This window comes from Phyllostomus hastatus, unplaced genomic scaffold (assembly GCF_019186645.2).
Source record: "Phyllostomus hastatus isolate PE091 unplaced genomic scaffold, TTU_PhHast_1.1 phas_scaffold_78, whole genome shotgun sequence".
Taxonomy (NCBI): domain Eukaryota; kingdom Metazoa; phylum Chordata; class Mammalia; order Chiroptera; family Phyllostomidae; genus Phyllostomus; species Phyllostomus hastatus.
In genome coordinates, this window is record NW_025334041.1 from 98211627 (window position 1) to 98232571 (window position 20945).

At 33.1% G+C, this 20945-nt stretch overlaps 1 protein-coding gene across 3 annotated transcripts in view; it reads left to right on the forward strand.

The window, feature by feature from the left end:
• Positions 1-18352, forward strand: part of PPP4R3B (protein phosphatase 4 regulatory subunit 3B) — a 49514-nt gene extending 31162 nt beyond the window's left edge. For 2 of the 3 annotated variants that reach the window (XM_045827238.1, XM_045827239.1), the window contains 9 exons: positions 1472-1603; positions 2890-2992; positions 4222-4263; positions 6357-6515; positions 9990-10159; positions 12157-12296; positions 12611-12795; positions 14378-14580; positions 16617-18352. In XM_045827238.1, the coding sequence (XP_045683194.1) occupies positions 1472-1603; positions 2890-2992; positions 4222-4263; positions 6357-6515; positions 9990-10159; positions 12157-12296; positions 12611-12795; positions 14378-14580; positions 16617-16712 (1230 nt within the window). In that variant the 3' untranslated portion in view covers positions 16713-18352. The remainder of the gene's footprint in view (positions 1-1471; positions 1604-2889; positions 2993-4221; positions 4264-6356; positions 6516-9989; positions 10160-12156; positions 12297-12610; positions 12796-14377; positions 14581-16616) is intronic. The other variant, XM_045827237.1, reaches the window with a different exon arrangement.
• Positions 18353-20945: the final 2593 nt, after the last annotated feature.

Below are 20945 nucleotides of genomic sequence, written 5' to 3' on the forward strand. Positions count from 1 at the left end.
CAGAAAACTGTACTTGAACAATGATTAAAATAAAATTGGAAGAAAAAAAAGTTCTTCTTGCCACTGTGTTTTTAGGTAGATGTAACCTACATTTGTCATATATTATTTTTCTGCCTAAATTTAAGTGAATGAATTTAAGAGAATTATATATAACTAAATAAATAATCTAAGGCTTTATTTAACTGGTAGAATCCCAAATTATACATATTGACATGTATTAAAGTAAATGCTATATGTAGCATTGTTCTGAAGAAATATCATTGGCTGACACCTTTTTGTAGTATCTTAACATTTTATATTAGATATACCTTGCTGAACATTACCACAATAAGAAAGAACAGCAAATTAATGTAGAACATGCTCTTTTTCCTCTAATTAAAATAAGGCTAGGGTCTGGATTTATTAAGGTAGCTCTGTAAATTTTATTTCATAACTCCTGTTTGAAGAAATTTCATTCTGTCTCTATTACCATGATGGAATTGATTTACTGGTGTTCAAATTTGGAAATATAGTAGAGGATAGCATTCTAATTTCAAGCATTTAAGTTGCTATCACATGGTTTTGTTGGTTCTTTGTTCCTTTAAGTCCACAAACAACTTCACAGGGATATATTATTTTTGTTTAACAGTGTATTAAGTTTGGGAAAGGCTACCAAAACAAAATAATACAAAGTGTTTTATAATGAAACTTTCTATTTATTACTTTCCAGAATTCTCCCAATTTTAGGTATTTATCTTCATTCCATGCAGTTCCTTATTTCATCTCTTTCAATTACTACCTTTCATATTTTCAAAACCACTGAGTTGATGTCAAAACTGTTTTTATGTGAACACTCTGTATCCTAATTTAATGCTCAAGATTTCTACTTTAAAAAATACAAGCAAAAGGCAAATTTTGTATCTGTAAGCTGCTTTATAGGTTTATATATTAAGGCCCAAGAGCATGTTACTAATATAGTAATAAATCTATTTGACATTAAATTATTATGTAACACGTGTGTCTACTCACTCCCTGTGGAGAATTGTGTACTGCGTTGTTGTTGTTTTTTCCCTCATTTTTTGCTAGAAAGGATTTTCTGGTGAGAGCTAAGATAAGCTGTGTTTGGGGGGGAGGGGTGAAGGCATCACATAATGTATGATATTGCTTGTTTATTCAACTCTAAATTCATACCTGACAGTGAAACCTAGAATGAGAATCTGTTAGAACCTCCACTGAGCAAGAATTAGTGGTAAATGATTTTTCTCCACTTCCTTATATTAAAGGTGTCATAAGCTGTAGCATGCTCTGCTTTTCATTTAAGTGGATATTTTTTATTCTAGTATGTTTATAAAACTTTGAAAAATGGGGAAAAGAGCTTAAATAAGCTCATACATTCTTTGGAATTTTTGTCTGTGTGGTTCTGATTTTGTTCTTCTAGTTGATACGTCTCTTATGTTTCCAAGCCAGGACTAATGGAAATATTTTCTTTCAGGATATCCTTCTCATTAATGTAGTAATTGAACAAATGATCTGTGATAGTGATCCTGAGCTAGGAGGTGCTGTTCAGTTAATGGGACTTCTTCGTACTCTAATTGATCCAGAAAACATGCTGGCTACAAATAATGTAAGAAATTACTCAGGTTTTTTTTTTTAAGTGGGGTTTTTTTAGAGAGAGGGGAAGAGAAGGAGAAAAACATCAATGTTTGAGAAACATCAATTGGTTGCCTCTCATATGACACCAACCAGGGACCCTGCCCGCAACCCAAGTACGTGCCCTGGCCAGGAATTGAACCTTTTGGTTCTCAAACCAGCACTCCATTCACTGAGCCACACCAGCCAGGGCAAAAAAATGTTTTGCTCTCATCAGTTGTCAGTGATTTTTAAATATATAATTATATGTAAATTATATGTAAGTATAAAATTGAAAATGTATACAATTTTAAAAAGCAGTAAGTACTTAAGTATTTGATTATTCAGTATTCAAGTAGCAATGATATTCTTGTAGCAGTTCACTTGGGGCAAAATACAATCTTGTAATCTGTAAATTCTTAGTGAAATGTTAGCACATCTGTTTATGACCCTATATGTTAACTTCTTAAAACTTATTATGCAATGTGAATATACTTAACACTACTGAACTGTAAATGGAAAAATTGTTAAATGGTAAATTTTGTTTTTATTATAATAAAGGAAAAATTAATATGCACAGAATGATCTCAACTGCATAGAAAAAGAAGTCATTAAAAAGAAAAAAAATACTTAAGGAACTATCCCAAAATATTAGTAGCAGTTGTCTCAAAATAATGGGGTCTTTGTTCCTTTATAAAATTCCCTCATATTTAGAGAACATGTATATTATTTTTAAATTATTGAATGTTTACAGGACCAGTTGTATAAAAATGTAGTAGCCCAGAAAATCAAAAGGCATTATTTTCCAAGTTTCCAAATAATAAGCTTTTGGGTTTTTTTTAAGGGGGGGGGGGTGTTTTTTCTGTTTGTTTGTTTTTAATTTTAAAAATAGATCTAAATTCTATCCTGTGTAGTTGCTGGATAAATTGATTTGGTGGGTTTTCAGATTTGGGTACATTGTGAAATCTGGTGTATCAGATTTTAAGCAGTTAAGTTGTCACATTGCTTGATAGATTCTTCATTGGGTTTCAGATTATAGCATATTTGAAAAACATTGTTCTGAATAATTTTCTCAAAACTGTTTATAATACTCTGATCTTTTTCTTTCATTTTTATTTGTAATATAAAATAGATTTTTTTAAGTCCTAAAGTAAGATTAAGGTATATATAACTAGTTTTTTTGTTCTTTAAGTATCTGTTTATGACCCACACTGCTAATCTGGAAGATGTTTTATTCATTATAAAAGTCATAAAGTATTCTTTAAATTTGTTATGTTTCAGAAAACTGAAAAAAGTGAATTTCTGAATTTCTTCTACAACCATTGTATGCATGTCCTCACGGCACCACTTTTGACAAATACTTCAGAAGACAAATGTGAAAATGGTAGGGTCTCTTACTTGTCTGCTTACAATTTCTGTTTTTAAAGAGTGAAATGAGTATTATAACTAACAGGCTGTTTACTTGGTTCTTTATATGACAAGGGATATATATCCCTGAATGTATATCCTAGGGAACATCTATGCATATGCCTGACAGGTACAAGAATGTTGTTGCACTGATTGTTGTAGGAAAGTTAAAGTGTGGTATATGCATTTAATGAAATACTGTGTAGCCATTAAAATAACTGAATATTGATCACCTGACTAGTTACCAAAAATGTAAAACTGAATGGGTAAAACGTCACAAAACATTTTATTGCAGAATGGTTCCACTTATATAAATTAAAATAAATGCATTTTTAGCATTCATTTTAAAATAAAAATACTTCCAGCATACAGAAATATTTAGATAATAGTTTAACATACATCCATATACTTCCTCTTGGCTCGCCCATTCTCATTCCATGCCACCTGCCTCCATCTCTCAGGAATGCTGAATTTGGAGTCAGGCATCCCTATGTTTGTTTATATTATTATGACATGTATACTTTTCATGCTTTCAACCTTGATATGCACTGGCTTCTATTATACATGTTATTCTGCAGTTTTTTTCTTTTCACCCACTCCTTTTTTTGAGCTCTATCTATATTGATGTCTAGAGTTCTTACCAATTTTTAACTCTTGTAGTATTCTCTTATGTGAGTATGCTATAAGGCATTCTTCTTCTAATGTACATTTAAGTTGTTTTTAGCTTTTTGCTAGTACAAACAATGCTCCAGTACACATCTTTGTATTTCCCTACACAAATGTGCTCTAAGGTGTGTGCCAAGAAGTTGGAACGAACTTACAATGTTCACTTTACTTTGTTTTTAAAAAAATTCAAAGTATAAATCATTTATTATTAATATTTGTGTTATTATGGAATTTAAGAAATACATAGAGAGACATACCCAATTAGTTGGAGGATGACTGAGGGAAGATAAAAGACAGTATATCATTTTTTAGTAGAATATTTATGATACTGTCTTTTAATAACTTCTCATCGGTACCCAGTTTTGTAAAAGATTGTAGACAGAGGTATATTTGACTAAAGCTACTGTCTTCATGGATGTATCTTAATGGTTATTATGTGGGTAAAATGAGATCATGATCAGAGATGTACTTGATATATTGTAGTGCAAGGGAAATATGAAGTGACATTACTGAAGTAACCAATTTTGTTTTTTTTATTAGATAATATAGTTGGACCTAACAAAAATAGCACCATTTGTCCTGGTAAGTATAAATTTTTATTTTATGAACTAATACAAATAATAAACCTGTTCCTACTCAGAGTATAGTACATTTGTACAAGGCTAAGAAAGGCATATTTTCAACATAAACAAAATCCAGAAATACATTTACTTTTTTTTCTTTATTGCAAAGAAAATATCTCACTTTCTTTAATATAAAAGAAGGAAATCTTTAATATAAAAGATGGAAAATCATTTGGAATTTTATTTTTGTTTTTCTCTATAAATGTAGAACTTCTTTTCTGATATTTTTTGAGAAGACATCTGAACATTGAAGATTTAGTTTGTGCTTACTTTTGAAATCTATTGGGTTGACCAAAAAAGTCCCTACGTTTTTTTTTCCATAAAAGACACATTTTTCATTTTCAGCAATAACTATTGATTTGGATATTTTGAATATGTCTGCTAACTCTCACATGGTATAACATTGATTGTTTTCAATCAATGATTTTTCAATCAATTGTTTTTTTTGATTGTTTTCAATCAATGTCTTGATTTGATTGCTATCAATTTCAACTGGTCTACCTGACAGTAGAGCATTGTCCAGCAAGAACTCTTCCAACACAAAACTTCACAACCACTTTTGGCACATTTGATCAGTCACAGCACTTTCTCCACATATGGTACAAATCTCTGTCACTATACAGTGTAGCAAATGGGGTTAAAGACAACTAAGCACTACTAGAACCATCTTAGTAAAAAAACGAAATGAACTTTTTGGCCAACCCAATAAAACTAAAACCAATTAGTTAGTAGTCTTCGTAACAGCCATATGTTTAAATTTTGTTTATGACTCTGAGTGGAAGGAAACACTGTTGCTTTTACTCATAACATGCATACCAGGTATGGCCTGGTAGCATGGAAAACATGCCTGTGTGTACCTAGCATCCTGCAAGGAGACAGTTCAGATAATAGATGAGTCATTTCATGTCTTATCTTGGGAAAGTGAAAACAAGACATTTAACACTGTAGATCATTGTTACAAAATCTTTTATAAATAAAATTTGGGAATTGAGAGATTAAATGAATTTCTTTTTAACTGTGAGGGACTAGATGGTGGTTACTGTTAGACAAACTGGTTTGGAGTAAGTAAAACCCTTTACTTGATTTAAAGTAGAAAATGTCTTTGAAATGCCAGGATTGTATTTTGTATATTAATGGTCATTCTGTTACTTAAAAGAATGTTAATTTATTCCTAATAGCAACATAATTCCACAAAATATTTATGTATGTAACCTTCTTGAAAACTAAAATAATTGTATTAGGTGATGTCAGTTACTTTTTTCTATTCTGTAAGACTGTGATTCCATAATTTGCTCACAGTTTAATATTTCCTTGTCTAAAGCATTTTTAATAGGTGTGGGTAATTACCTATATAAGCCCTTGCATTATATTCAACTTTGATGCCCAGGAAACAGTTTGAAATAATTCCATGAATATATAAACCACAGCCTCTTGAAAAGAAATCTCATTTATTTCTTAGAAATAAGAAATTCTTAGAAATCTCATAGGGCTCTCAACACATGTACGGTTATGGTTTGATGTTAAAAAAGATTAACATCTCAATGTAACATTTTTCACTTGATATTTAAATAGCCAAGAGTGTCCCTTACTTAAAGATGTCTTTAAAGAAAGCATATTAATTTTTCTTGGGAAATTTGCATTGTACCACTTTAGGCAAAAAGTTTGAGGTACTTCCTCTGTACTGTGGACCCTAATGTAGGTTTATTAATATTAATAATTAAAATGTATTAAAGAAGCATTATGAAGAAAATCCCAGTGCATTTGTGGTTTTACTATCATGTTTGTAGATTTTTATTGAGGGTTTTATTTTCCTCTTGACATTATTAAATATTTTATGCAACAGTCTTAGAAAAATATGTTTAGTAGGTAACTGACATTGCTTCTGGAGAGTCTGCATAATGAAAAAGTAAAAATCTGTAACTTCTTTAGTTGATCTAAAAATGAGAAGGAAATACAATTTTACTTTTGTTCTAAAATGTAGGATATAAATTTTATTCTTTTCTATTTAGGTGTATGGCAATATTTGATTTTCATGTGATAATTTCTTTGTAGATAATTATCAAACAGCACAGCTGCTTGCCTTAATTTTAGAGCTACTCACATTTTGTGTGGAACATCACACATATCACATAAAAAACTATATTATGAACAAGGACTTGCTAAGAAGAGTCTTGGTCTTGATGAATTCAAAGCACACTTTCCTGGCATTGTGTAAGTAAAAATTTAAATGAATAGTGTAGTAAAATGTTTTAAGGAACAGTATTTCTAATACAGATAAAAGCCAAAGTTACCCATGCGAATTTGTGTATTTTTTAGTAGTATATATGCTATTAAAGAGAGGATTATGAGAAATACTCATCTTTGTTTTATTTAAAGGATAAGAGGAGTAGGTCATAGTGTTTTCTCATCCACACACAGTTGCTCACATTTAGATTCAATTAGCTTAACTGAGATAATACTCTGTTCAATGATAACATTTCACTAATAGAACCAGTCCTGCTATCTTATATATCTGCTTCCTCAAACTGTCATTTAGTAGCGACTCTTTTTATATTTTTGAGATACAGGCCTTCCTTGCTTTGTTTTTGTATAACTCGGGTTATTTATTGAACTAGTAAAATATTTGCACCAATGTTGATTTTTGGCAAACTATAAATTGTCCTTTCCTCTTCATAATTTCACCTGCAAATAGAGATAAATACGCTTGCTTCTGTCATTTTGTTGTTGTTTTCTGAATATAAAAATTATAGTTAAAATTTAAGCATTTACTTAATATATAAAGAAAAGATTAATCTCCCTACTACATCCTTTACTTTTAAGGCCTTAAAGTAGCCACTGTTGCCCTGGCCTGCATGGCTCAATTGGTTGGGCATCCTCCCACAAAATGAAGGTCACCAGTTCAGTTCTGGTTGGGGCAAATGCCTGGGTTGCAGGTTCAGTCCCCCACTGGGGCGTTGATGTTTCTCTCTTTCTCCCTCCCTCCCCCTCTCTCTAAAAAAATAAATAAATATTTAAAATAAAGTAGCCACTGTTAACTTCCTGCACTATTTCTTTTCTATTGCTTTATCCATACTTGTAGAAATTTACATAAACATGCACACAGGTCTTTTTTGTTTTATTTTTACAAAAACAGGATACTAACACACTTCTCAGCCCCTTAATATTACTCTAGGTCATTGGATATGGTGTGAACCGATTTTTGTGTACTATACAGAGTTGAGTAATATTTCCTAGAATGGCTTTTCCACAGCTGGTTTTAACCATTCTCTAATACATGGATTACAGAATTGTTTGGTACTCTGCCACTCCACACAACACTGTAGTGAACAGTCTAGTATATAAATCTCTTATGTACTAGTTGATTTTTTTTCATAGGATAGATCCCAAATAATGGGATTGTCAGGGCAAAGTGTTGATATGTTTTTAACATATCCTTTTAAATTTTAATTTAACATATAGCCTCTGGATTTCTTACCCAAAGGATTGAAGCACTTGACATTGTTTTAGCACTCAGTTCTACTAGTTTGTTAATATGTTACCAAGTTGATGGTGGAAAATGTGGTATTCCATTTGTGTTTTAATTTACATTTTCCTTGACAATAATTTTTTATATTTTAGTGCTTTCGTGTTTTATGTTATGAATTGCCTATTATGTTTTTCTTAGAGCTCTTTTCATATTAGAGACACTATCAGTTTATCCTGTTTTGGGGGGGAAACGTTTCAGTGTCATTTGTCTTTACCTTTATTTTCCATATGACTTTTAAAATTCTTACATGTCCCTTTCTTTTTTATGGTTTGTGTATTCTTTGTCTTGCTTAGGAAAGTCTTCTATGTCCTAAGATTATACATGTATTCTCAATTTTCTTATAATAATGTGTATTTCACTTTTTACATTTATGTATGTAATACATCTGAAATTTTTTCTCAAATAGCTTTGTTGTCTTCTAGATGGATGGCCAGTTGTGTAAACATTTTTACTAAATAAACTTTTACTTACTGATTTAAAGTTTCTCTTTATTATGCAGTAAGTTACCATATATACTTCTGTTTTATTTCTGGGCTATTTGTTCTTCTAATTCACTAAGTGAAATAAAGGGAATATATTTTCTTATGCCATTGTAGTCTCTCTGCTGTAAACTTTAATGTCTGTGAGTGCCACTCCACTTTTCTTGTTTGTCATTTTCTTGGCTCTTGGACATTTTTTCTATCACAAAAACTTTCAAATAATTTTATCTAATTCATTCTAATTGCACTTACATTAAATTTATATATTAATTTAGGAAGTATTCTCATAATAGGTTTTTTTGTCTGCTTTTCTTTAGTCCTTTTTGATGACTGCAGAGTAGTTCCATTTATACGGATATATCATAATTGAGCAAATCTCTAGTACTTAAATGCTTATACTGCTTCAAGAGTTCCATTATTATATGCAGTGCTGTTTTACCTCTAGCTTTGTTTGTGTCGGTTCATTCACCAGCAGTTAGATGAGCATGCCCATTTGCTCACCTCTTTGCCAGTACTTCAGTCTTTTTAATCTTAAGTAAACGCTTTCTTAGCCCACCACAAAAAGAGGTGATGTTATAACTAACTTCTCTCCACACTTGTTCAGTGCTACAGTTATCATACATTTTTACTGTCTGTGGCCTGTTTCTGTTTTATTCTCAGATAACATTTATAACCTCTTTCAACAATCACATCTTCTTTTAATGACTTCCATCCATCAACAGAGAGTTGAAATGAGAGACAACTTATAAAATTGGAAACCTTGTATTTTGAAAGATTTGGGTAGTGGCATTAATAGAAGAAACTACTTATGGGAAAGGTTATAAGTTAAAGGATCAACAAACATAAAAATAAGGGATTAAAATGATAATTTTTAGTAATTTTAGCAGTAACATTGCTAAATTTGTTTAGCTTAGGGGAAAAAAACTAGTTAAAAGGAAAAGTTTTTTCAGTATTCTAAAATGTGAAAAGCCAAATTATACTATTTATTTGTTACTCTATTGTTCTTTTACAAGTACAGTCTGATCAGCCACAGTGCATGTTTACCTAAGGCAAAACAGTTCATAAGCAATTGGTAAACAAGAGAATGAAGTTACTATAATGTGGAAGTAACGTTAGGTCACAGGTGACTTTTCCAAAGCAAAGAGAACAGAAATAGTGAACTCTGTTAAACTGGCAGCAGAGACCCCTTTGGCTGTGTGTTCAGAAAATTTCAAAGCAGTACCTCCCTCCACAACCCCCTCCCCTGAAGAGGTAGGCTCTTCTGGCAGTTTGCACCACTCCGGGGGCCCACCTTAAGGACAGCCCCCTGCTGATTCTGAGCTGCCTTCACTGCTTTGTCTCCTCATCCACCACACTGTTCTGAGTACTACCATTGTTTGCGTTTTCAGGTTTTTGTGTTACTTTTAAAATCTATTTGCTGTGGAGCCACCTGCCTAGGTAGTTTATCTCCCAATCGCCCATTATGGGGGTTTTTGTTAGCTCTGCTAACTCAAGTTGCACTCCTACAGGTTTTGAGTGGCCTTTCCCTAACTGTGTTTTTCTCAGAGCCCAGTAATGTTTCGTGCACAGTTTTGCTTTTTATTCTAGAAGAACATAGACATTGTTTTATGTAAAAAATACCTGTATAATGATTAACATTAATAAGATCCTTGACTTATTCCTTATATTATTTTTAATTAGGTGCTCTTCGTTTTATGAGGCGGATAATTGGCCTTAAAGATGAATTTTATAATCGTTACATCACCAAGGGAAATCTTTTTGAGCCAGTTATAAATGCCCTTCTGGATAATGGAACTCGATACAATCTGTTAAATTCAGCTGTTATTGAGTTATTCGAATTCATAAGAGTGGTAAGTTTATATTAAAGGATTCTTAGTAAAGTAAAATAATTACATGTTTAGTAAAGTTAATATTTTAAATTGTGAAATTTAGCATAGTCTTTTTTAACCCCTATTTATTTATAATCATCTTAGTTCCATTTATTGGCCAAGTATTTCAGGATCAAATTTGTCATATGTGGACATTACAGACAGGCATGTCATTCATGTGATCTCTTTGATAATTGTAGGGCTAGTGATAAAAATTAACAGGTTGGAAAATAATTCCTTTGTTAGACATTGATATGAGATGTATAAAAATAGGATTTATTGTGGAATTTTGAGTTGAAGAGTTCAGGGAGTTAGATGGACTACTCCAACTGCCTATTTTACAGGTGAGGGACTTGAGATACCCAAAGTGATTAAGTGAACTATTCAAGAGCATCCATTTGGTTAGGAGCACAGTCAGAGTTTGAAGTTATGTTACAGCTCAGTTTTGGGCAACAGAAGATTTGTCATTAAAAGACCTGGAGAAAGTTCTATATGAATAACAAAGGTAAGACAGATAACTGTAAAACTGATAACAATAAATTTGCCCTCTCTCGACACTAAAATCATTCCACCAGGGACTGGCCACGTGGTTAGAAAGAACTTGAAAAAAATAAAGTCAAAGCTAGGAATTCACTTTCTAGTTTTGTTTCTTACAAATCAGATTTCTGCTGATGACATGCTATTGTCACATGGAGATTATTTGAGTGACCAGATTGTTTTTCTAATATTGGTCATTTGCCAAGAGTATGATACAAGGATGAAGAGGATTGAAGTACTGTCTTTAGCCTTAGAAAAGAGGAAATGTAGTTAACAAGCTCAAGTTCACCAACAAATCTGAACCCAGATTCACAGTGTACTGTTCTAATGAATCAGAGATTAAATTTCAACATTTTTTTCCTTTAAAATTTTTGATGAGATACCAATAAAATAAATTGTAAGGTTCCCAAACCCTTCTCTATTCCTGTGATTAAATTTGTTTTTTCAGAAAATACAAATAGTTGATAAATATACACTGAATCCTAAAACTTACTTTTTTCTTGAGTGTATAACATAGATTGTTTTTCCTAGAGTTCTAATTTTCCTTCTTTGCATTTATTTTGCATTGAGATATCCAGATAAACTCAAAGACTTAAAATCCTTTAATGCAATTAGGTTACAGTGGATCTTTAAGAAATAGCCTGTATATTTCAGGACTAGTATTAAAGTCCTGAATCACAACTTTAATAATATTCAATAATGAGCCTGCTTTGTATCCATGCATTACAGTGGTCACTTTGAATGCTTCACTTAGAAGTTAGAAGTTATTACTACTAGTTTATTTCACAAAGATTATACCATTAGAAGACTGTGGGAATAAACAAGTAGTATGCAAATTAATAGTTTATCTGATCTGTATATGCAATATAGTCTGAGGAATCTGTGTTTATATCTTAGGTAAGGTGTATCTCGTTTGGATAGATAGGATGTTGTGTTAAATGAGAAGTCATTAAGTAATACCTAATGTCTATTGAAAATATAATGTCAAAATCTGCTTTCTAATTAGCTTTGTGCTCTTTACCAGCCCATCCAACTTCTCTCAGAGCCTCAATTTTCCTTTGCTGTAAAATGTGTATAATAAAACCTATTTCATAGAATTGTTATGAGGATCAAGTGAAATGGTATGTGCAGGAGCTTTTGACATTGTAAAGTGCTATGTAAGTGTAAAAAATGAACAGAAGACCTAAACTAGATCCATTTACTTTTGAAATGTTCTTTATAATCCTCCAAAAGGGCTCCATCCAGTGAATTGCTTCTCCTTTTTTCCAAGTTTTCTGTGGAGTCCTGGCTCATGTGTAAAGAAACTAGGACATTTATTTTTAGAAGGTGATTTTGAAAAACCTTTTTTGATCAGTTTTGGAATTACAAAACACAATTTTTTTAAGTTTTTCTCCTAATAAGCATTGTATTATATTTGAAATCTAAATTTTGTGCTTATACAGGAAGATATCAAGTCTCTTACTGCACATATAGTTGAAAACTTTTATAAAGCACTTGAATCGATTGAATATGTTCAGACATTCAAAGGATTGAAGACTAAATATGAGCAAGAAAAAGACAGACAAAATCAGAAACTGAACAGGTATTGTTTAAGTATATTACATTTATAGCCTATAAATTTATGTTGGATCTTACCTGTGAAATTTACCCAGGAATTTTCTTTCCACAATTAGATAGGACAAGGTTATATATAAGAGGGTAGGATATCTCCCTACCTCCAAATTTTTGTATGAAAAATTACTGCTCCGTATTGTAACTCAAGATAATTCTTCAGCTTATAAATATTACCCAGTTAAAATTACTTCAGCTCCTCTTGGTTATACATAAGTATTCTCAAATTCAATCTTACCATGAATTTTAAATCATTACTCAAAATTTATGGTATGTTTCTTACAGTGTACCATCTATATTGCGTAGTAACAGATTTCGAAGAGATGCAAAAGCCTTGGAAGAAGATGAAGAATTGTGGTTTAATGAAGATGAAGAGGAGGAAGGAAAAGCAGTTGTGGCACCAGTGGAAAAATCTAAGCCAGAAGATGATTTTCCAGATAGTTATGAAAAATTTATGGAGACTAAGAAAGGTATTAAAATTTTGAACTTTTGAATAGTGCATCCTCTTATAATTATTGTAAAAGTTATTCATTTGCTTGTAAAGTTCTGGTCATTGTTTATAAAACATGAAAGATGAATTTTATACTGAATCATAATATTTAATAAATTATGTACTTTTTCTAAATTTGTTTAGGATTTCTTTTCATGTTTACAATGTTTTTCTTGAAGCTTTCTATTTTATGATAGTCTGCATTTGCTATTTAGAAATTTCATTGTCTCCTTATACTTTGCTTTCTATGAACAGTCTTGGCTTTTTTCCTATTCTGAAATCTCTAATAATAATAGACACCATACAGATCAATAGAACCTTTTCATAGTACTCTGCCTATTATTGCTGAGGAAACTAAGCTCAAAGAAGTAACTATGTGCTTTGAAATGTTAAAATCATTATAGAAGGTTTTTTTTAATTGACTTTACTGGGGTGTCTTGGTAAATAAAATTAAATAGGTTTCAGGTGTACAATTCTATAATACATCATCTGTATATTGTGTTGTGTGTTTACTACCCAAAGTCAAGTCTCCTATCACCATTTATCTCCCTGGACCCTCTTCTACCTCCTCCCACCCAAAAGTCTCATAAAGATACAGTATCAAGAGAAATAAAAGTAAAATTACCCATCTTTTCAAAGATCTTTTCAAAGAACAGAACTAGTTCTGTTGCCTGAGAAATTACCATTATTGGAGTACTGACCTTTATATATCATCTAAATGTTTAATAAAAATTTATATCTTGGAAGGAAAAAGCATTTCCTAGACTTATATATTATAAGTTTGTCATTTTTGAGTGAAAGTATCTAAAGGTATTTTTTACTAGTTAATGCTTCATTGAGTTATTACATTTTCTCTGAAAGTATTCTGAGCCTTACTCATTTTCCACTCATTAATGTCATAAGTTCCGTTTATTTTAGCTGCAGGAGCAAATAGCTCCTAAGCAATAGGCACCTTTTAGTAGCCAGATTCTTCTACCTGTACTCATTACAGTCACTGTGTGGACTGACTACTGGCAAAAGAGTCACTGAGGCCAAACTTGAATTAGTATATCCAATTAAAAATCCTATACCCCTCAAAAAAATAGTAGCAACCAGATGTTAAAGGATAATAGACTCCTGTCTCAAAAGAAACCCACACAGGAACATGGAATATTCAGGAAATAAAAGACAGATAGATGCAATGATACCATTGTCTTTAGGCATTTGAAATATTACTTATGAGAAAGATTATTAGGGGTTTAAAAGGAGCATAAAAGTATAGAGTCAGTGAGTAGAAACTGTAGGGAGACAAGGAATTAAGCAAATAGTTGAGTCCTTCGAAGTGTCCTAGATACAGCAGTGTAGAATTCTAGCATAGGGGGGCTGATTTGTTATATGCTTCTGAAGGTCCTTTCAGACTTTGAGATTCCAGGTAATAAAGATTAATCATGCCTCTCCACTGTTTTAGCTCTTACAAAGCAAAGACAGTGTTTTGTAAAAGTTTTTAAATTACTGTTCTTTTCAGATACGTTGACTTAACAATATTTAATGATAATAAGTTTAAAATTTTACTTTTGGTTTAGCAAAAGAAAGTGAAGACAAAGAAAATCTTCCCAAAAGGACATCTTCTGGTAGTTTCAAATTTACTTTCTCCCACTCCACCAGTGCTGCTAATGGAGCAAACAGTACAAACAATAAATCTGTAGTGGCTCAGACACCACCAGCACCTTCTAATGGATCCTCTTCCAAAACTACAAACTTGGCGACATCAGTAACAGCCACCAAGGTATGTGAAACTGCTCGACACATAAATAAACTTGGCTTTTTTCCATCTGTAAAATTATTTTATGTTTACTGAAGAAAATCTGGAGAATAAAAATACTTTCAAAGAAGAAAAATATTGCCCACGTCATCAGAGAATGACTGCTCTAACATTTGATTGATTTTCCTTTAGGTATGTGGTTTCTTTATGTGACATGTAACTGAGGTTTCTATAAACAGATTTGTACCCTGTTTTTATTTATTTATTTATTTATTACAAGAATATTTATGTTATTAAACATCATTGATGACTCTAGAATTCCATTTTATTTAGCTGTATCATGATACTTTAAGAGTTTCTCTTCCTTAAAGATTTTATTTATTTCTAGAGAGAGGGGAAGGAAGGGAGAGAAGGAGAGAAACATCAGTGTGCGGTTGCCTCATGCACCCCACACTGGGGACCTGGCCCGCAACCCAGGCATGTGCCCCAACTGGGAATTGAACCCATGACCCTTTGGTTCACAGGCCCATGCTCAAAGCTACACCATCTGAGGGTACAAGGTTAAATTTTATATGAAACTTTTTTTGCTTACATTTGTATTATATGTAACCATTCTTTTCCCCAAAATGGGGTCACTTACAATAAAAAGGCATAAACATAGTTGAACTATGAATATAGAGTAAAAGGACAAGAGGTGGAAAATGCCATAGTGGAAGACCTAACTGAAGTGATGCTTCTTCTTTTGAACACAAAATACAAGTCTCAGTTTATTGTTTTACAGAAATGTAGACTCCTTACCCTGGATGGAGATTCCAGGTGGTATGGCTCAGTGGACTGAGTACCAGCCTGTGAACCAGCCCATTATTTCTCTCACATCGTTGTCTCTCTCCCTTTTTCTCCCTCCCTTCTCTTCTTTAAAAATAAATAAATGAAGTATTTTTTAAAATAGTTCAATAAGGTCTAAATACTACTATTATACTAATTTTACAGTTAAGGAAACTGAGGCATAGAAAGATTAAATCACTTGCCCAAGGTCATGTACCTAAAAAGTGGCGGCATTGGAATTTGGAGTCAAGCAGTCAGGCTGCAATCAATATATTCTTAACAATTTAGCAATACTGCCTCTTGCTTATCAAACGTAAGACTGTGTGTTAAGCTGAAACTGAAGCAGAAGGATGCTAACGTAAGTATATATGTTTTATTTAGTTCACAGACTTTCAGATAACTGTTTCTAGCTGTTCCAAGGCCTTTGTTGATTGATATCACAGTGTTTTTGTTATATTCTGGTAAAATGTTAATGCCAGATACCTAGGTTCTTTAGGAATGAAGCTACTTGGGTTTGAAATGAGTTATTTCAGTTGTATTTGTTTAACCCCTAAAGGTCTGAAGGGTTTGAAATAAATGCAGTGTTTTCAGTAGCCCCCTAAACCTGTAGGACTTGGATAAGTTTCATGGGATTGGTTCAAAATGCATGCAAACCTCAGGACATATAAATTTCTGGGTAAAATCTCCAGGACTTTAATAGGATCTTCAGAGGGGTTCATTACTCATAAAACACCTGAATTACTTCATTCGTACCTTTCTTCTGGTTAGAGAGAGGTAGCCCAAGAATTTTTATTCATTAGTTTTAGGAACCATGTGTTTTATTATCATCAGCCATTTGAAAACAGTGACATGGGCTTAGTTATGAAATGCACGCATAAGGAACAGAAACTAAGAATACACTCACTGTCCCTGAATGGCTGTTCTCTTACATTGGAAATTGGAGAAATGAACTATTACATCTCCAGGGTCCTTCAGCTCCAAATGCATGATTCTTTGTCAGCCCTGCTGTTTGGATGTAGTTATTTTTCCACAGTGAAATTTTGCTGAATAAATTGAATCGTGAGGCATCATTAAAAATCCAAGAGAAATAGAAAAGTCGAAGGTAACTAAAAGTGCCACCGGTTATATTGTACTTGCTAGCTGTGCATAATTTCAGGCAGCTCCTTTATCAAATTCAGATGTATCTATTCAAGTTACATATGTTTTAAAAAAAATTTTTTTTTATTCTTCAATAGGGAAGTTTGGTTGGTTTAGTGGATTATCCAGATGACGAAGAGGAAGATGAAGAAGAAGAAACATCTCCTAGGAAAAGACCTCGCCTTGGCTCATAAAATATTTCCTGGGGACCCTCAACATGTGGTCTTACAAAAATGCTGCAACCGGTCAATGAGCTGAAACTCTGCTTCAGAAAGCTTTCTCACTTGAACTTATAAATATAACATGGAAGTAGCAAAAGACACTCGGTGTATCAGCTAGGAGACTTCTATTAAAAAGTCAGGCTTCCCAGGAACTTGATTGCTTACTAGTAATTAAGGGGTTTGCCTTACAGGCTGTCAAAAAAAAAAAAAAAAAAAAAAGTTCAGTAACCAGAACCTGGGAGAATGCTTCTCAGCAAGGAAACTCTCAGGTTAGGGGACAGTTTTAGGGGAGGGACAAGGTTGACAATATTAATGCAGGGTTGCTCCAGGGGGTATCGATCTAGAAACAATTATAAAACTTCAGATGAAAACCCAATAACATGTATAATGGTGCTGGCCATGTTGTTCTTTTAATCAAATGCCTCTTTTTAAAAAAAATTTTTGTGGAAAACATTCAATAGTCATAAAAAATGAAGTTAACCTGTTGAGACCACTTCTTTGAAGATACAACAGACATTCAGCCCTTCTGTGTGGTCAGAGGAAAGTACGCCCCATAACACGGCACAGGTTGAGTTTTCTACACCAGGAATTTTCGTACGTATTTTGATGAAAACAAACAAGCTGGATTCAAAATGGACAGTTTTGTTCATATAACTTTAAAATCAGCACTTTTTAGAGATAACAGATGCCAAGAGTCAGTTCAGTAGTATTCCAGAATGATTTTCTCTAGAAGCAGGAGATTGAACAGAATGTTCAACTGCCTACCAGTACAATCTTTTGTGGAAGGTACTTTGAAGTTACTTTCTGTTTTGTTAGTAAATTGTCTCTCTCCAGAGCTGCAGGAAATTTTTAAAGTGTAACTTATAAAGACTAGCATACAAAGAATAGTGCTGAATTCAATGGAATTTAATATCTAGAGGCCATTTTGATCCAAGAAGTTACTTTATTGTCAAAGTCAGTATGCAGCACATGAAGCTTTTCCATAAACAAACAGGGGTTTAATATTAAAGCTGCTTTTTTTTTTAAGAGTAAAAAGCACATTCCATGTACGTAAATGAATTCAAAATAACTTGAGGCAAACAGTTAAGAGGTTTTATTTTTAGAACAAGCAAGTTAAGTGTAAATATTTTAATGTTAGTTTGTTCATCTGTGATCTAAGATAATGCTGAGAAAAACATCCCCAAACTACAATTTAATGCTTTAGGGGAAAAATTAAAAATAGTAATTCCAGCTACAATCTTCAGATCACCCCTGTAATGTGTTATGGGTCCATTTTTCTTGAAATAGCTTAAACTAAAGCAGTTTTCCCTGTTTTGGAGATTTTGTAGTTAATTTTAATTTTGGCTATTGTTTGGAAAAGATGGGCTGTCTGTGTAGATATGAAGTATAGTTTTTCCATAAAACAGATGTTTATTTTGTATCAAAAATACCACTGTATTTGTTTTACACCATTTGTATACATGTGGTGATATTAATGCTGAACTGTAAAATTCAGGAATTAAAATGTGACCCTGTAATTCTATGATTATTGCTTTTGTTTGGTTTGTTGTAAATATAAGTTAACTCCATTTGAGATATGTCCATTTTACAATTATATTTTACAAGCCAATAAATTATCTGTATTTATTACAAACCACTAGGTCATACACCAATCTGAATGAAAGAATTCTAAACAAATGAGGGTCAACTGCACTTTAAATATCACTGACGCTACTTAGGGAAGGTGTGCCTTGGGCAAATAAAGTTCCAGCACCAAAGCATCACAACTTGGGGCTTGTTACCACCTCTTTCATTACAGGAACATAAAATGAAAAACACCTTCCTCTGCATAAGGCAAGTGACTTAAGATCATTTAAACCAACATCAGTGACATTACTGTATGAATACATTTTCAAAAAGTTTCATCAAGCCCCTTCACTCTTCTCAGCTCTTACTGAATTTCCTCTTGTAATCTAAAAAGCCCAGGCCTAAAGTATTTCCCTGTTTCCTCAACTCTTCCTGATTAAGTAATTTAAGTTCCAGTAGGAAGAATTATTGGGCTGGCCAAAAAATCTGTATTTTTTTTTCCGTAATATAAAACATATTTTTCATTTTCACCAGTAACTGGATTCAGATATTCTGAGTGTGTCGACTCTCTCCTGCATGGTATAACATTGATTGTTCCCAATTATCATCTCAATTGCTCTCAACTTCAACTGATCTACTCAACCGTGGGGCATCGTCCAGCAAGAAAGCTCCAGCACAAAACTTTACAAACCACTTTTGACACGTTCCATCGGTCACAGCATCTTCTCCATACACTGCACAGATCTTTCTTTGTGTCTGTGTTTCAGTTGTGTTTTTACCTTTCTTGAAATAATAAAGCATAATATGCCAAAAATGTTGTATATTTTCTTCCATCTTCAGTATTAAAATGGCTGCACAAAAATTCCCCAATTTTGGTGTTTTTTTTTTAACACACACTGATGACAGCTGTCAGTACAATCTAACAATTGTTTTGAATGAACTTAGAGACAGCTAAGCCCTACTGGAGCCATCTTACGGAAAAACAAACGAACCTTTTGGCCAACCCAATACATTTATATTTTAGGAAGAATTTCTTTAATGTTCCTTTCTGAGGAACTGCCATGAGTCTTAAACATTTAAATCATGTTGTCATAGGAACCTTTTCTTATAGCACAAATGTGAATGGTTTTTTGAATTATAGGATAATACTTTTCTTGTTACATATCCTCATCCACAATGATATGAGAACGGGACTTAAAATAGCCCTTAAAGAGTAACTGTTAATATTCTACATTGTTAACCGCTCTTAAATGACTACCCTCAGGCAGATTAGATTTTTATCTACCTTCACACAGTGAAGCAAGCTAGAGCCCACATTTGTATGCCTGAGGTTCTAAAATTATATCTGTAAATGTGTATCCAATATAAAAATATTTTTAATAAAAAGTTACCTGAAACATTTCTGTGTTTTAATCACTAGTTTTTCTCTTGTCCACTAAGTGATAAAAATGTAACAAATGTAGTATCAGTTTTTCTCTGCAGGTTGAAGGTTTGGAACTAAAATAATTTTGGTATGTCTTAAAAAGTTTGTAACTAGATTTAAGGAAATAAAATGGAATTATAAGTTAAGCCACAGGAATGGCCCATAACTAGAAAAAGGGATGCTTGTGGGGTGACACAGGAGGTTTCTGAAAGAAAAGTTTCTCATCTCTGGCTTATTACAGTTCAACTTAATGACTTTTGACTTTATGATAATGCAGAAGTGATGCACATTCAATACAAACCGTACTTCAAATTTTAAATTTCAGTCTTTGCCAGACCTTGAGAGCTTGTTTGGAGGTTCTAGCAGGGGAGCACAGCTACTAGTATACCCTTGACCGAAGGAAGACCAGTCCTCTTTGATTGGGAAGGTTGTCTTCAACCAAGAGCACAGGTTCGGGAGGGGCACATGTAGATCAGTGAGGGAGGGAGGGGACACCTGCCTAGCCAGCCAGATCAACTGAATCAATCCTGATTGTCAATGGTGTCAGATGTCACAGCCAGATCAAGCTCAGGTCAGTCTTTGCCGGGCTAGGGATATGCAGCATGATACTTTCGTGATGATGCGCAGCAAACCGCAGTTCCCAGTCAGCCACGAGGTCACAAGGATAAACAACCTGTGTTGCCAGTGTTTCTGGATATTTTATGTTTTCACATCCCATAATGTCTACAAGATGCCCATCTGTGTCTCTTCTGGTGAGAATCGAAGGCAATTACTCTTAAGATGAAACAAGATAATTGCCCAACTGTAGGCTAGCAGCATTCTGAACATATGTAAGGCAGGCAGGGCTAGGCTGTGATGTTCAGTAGTTTAGGTATATTAAATGCATTTTCAACTTACCATATTTTCACCTTGGGTATATTGGGACACAACCCCCATCATAAGTAAAGAAGCATCTGTATTCACATGCAAAAGACACAACAAGCTCAGTTGATTGTTTCTGTTATCTGTTTTAATAGTATCTTTTCTAGAAAGAGTATTTTTAACACCCCCCCATCTATTTCCCAAGTCCTGTTTGCTTCTGCTTCAAACGTAAGATGCTAAAATCTGTCTTACCACTGCCCAAGATAACTACTCTTATCATTGAATTACCTTATACCAGGTATACCCACAAGAACTCTTTAATACCCGACTCACCCAGTAGTCTCCATACAATGGTC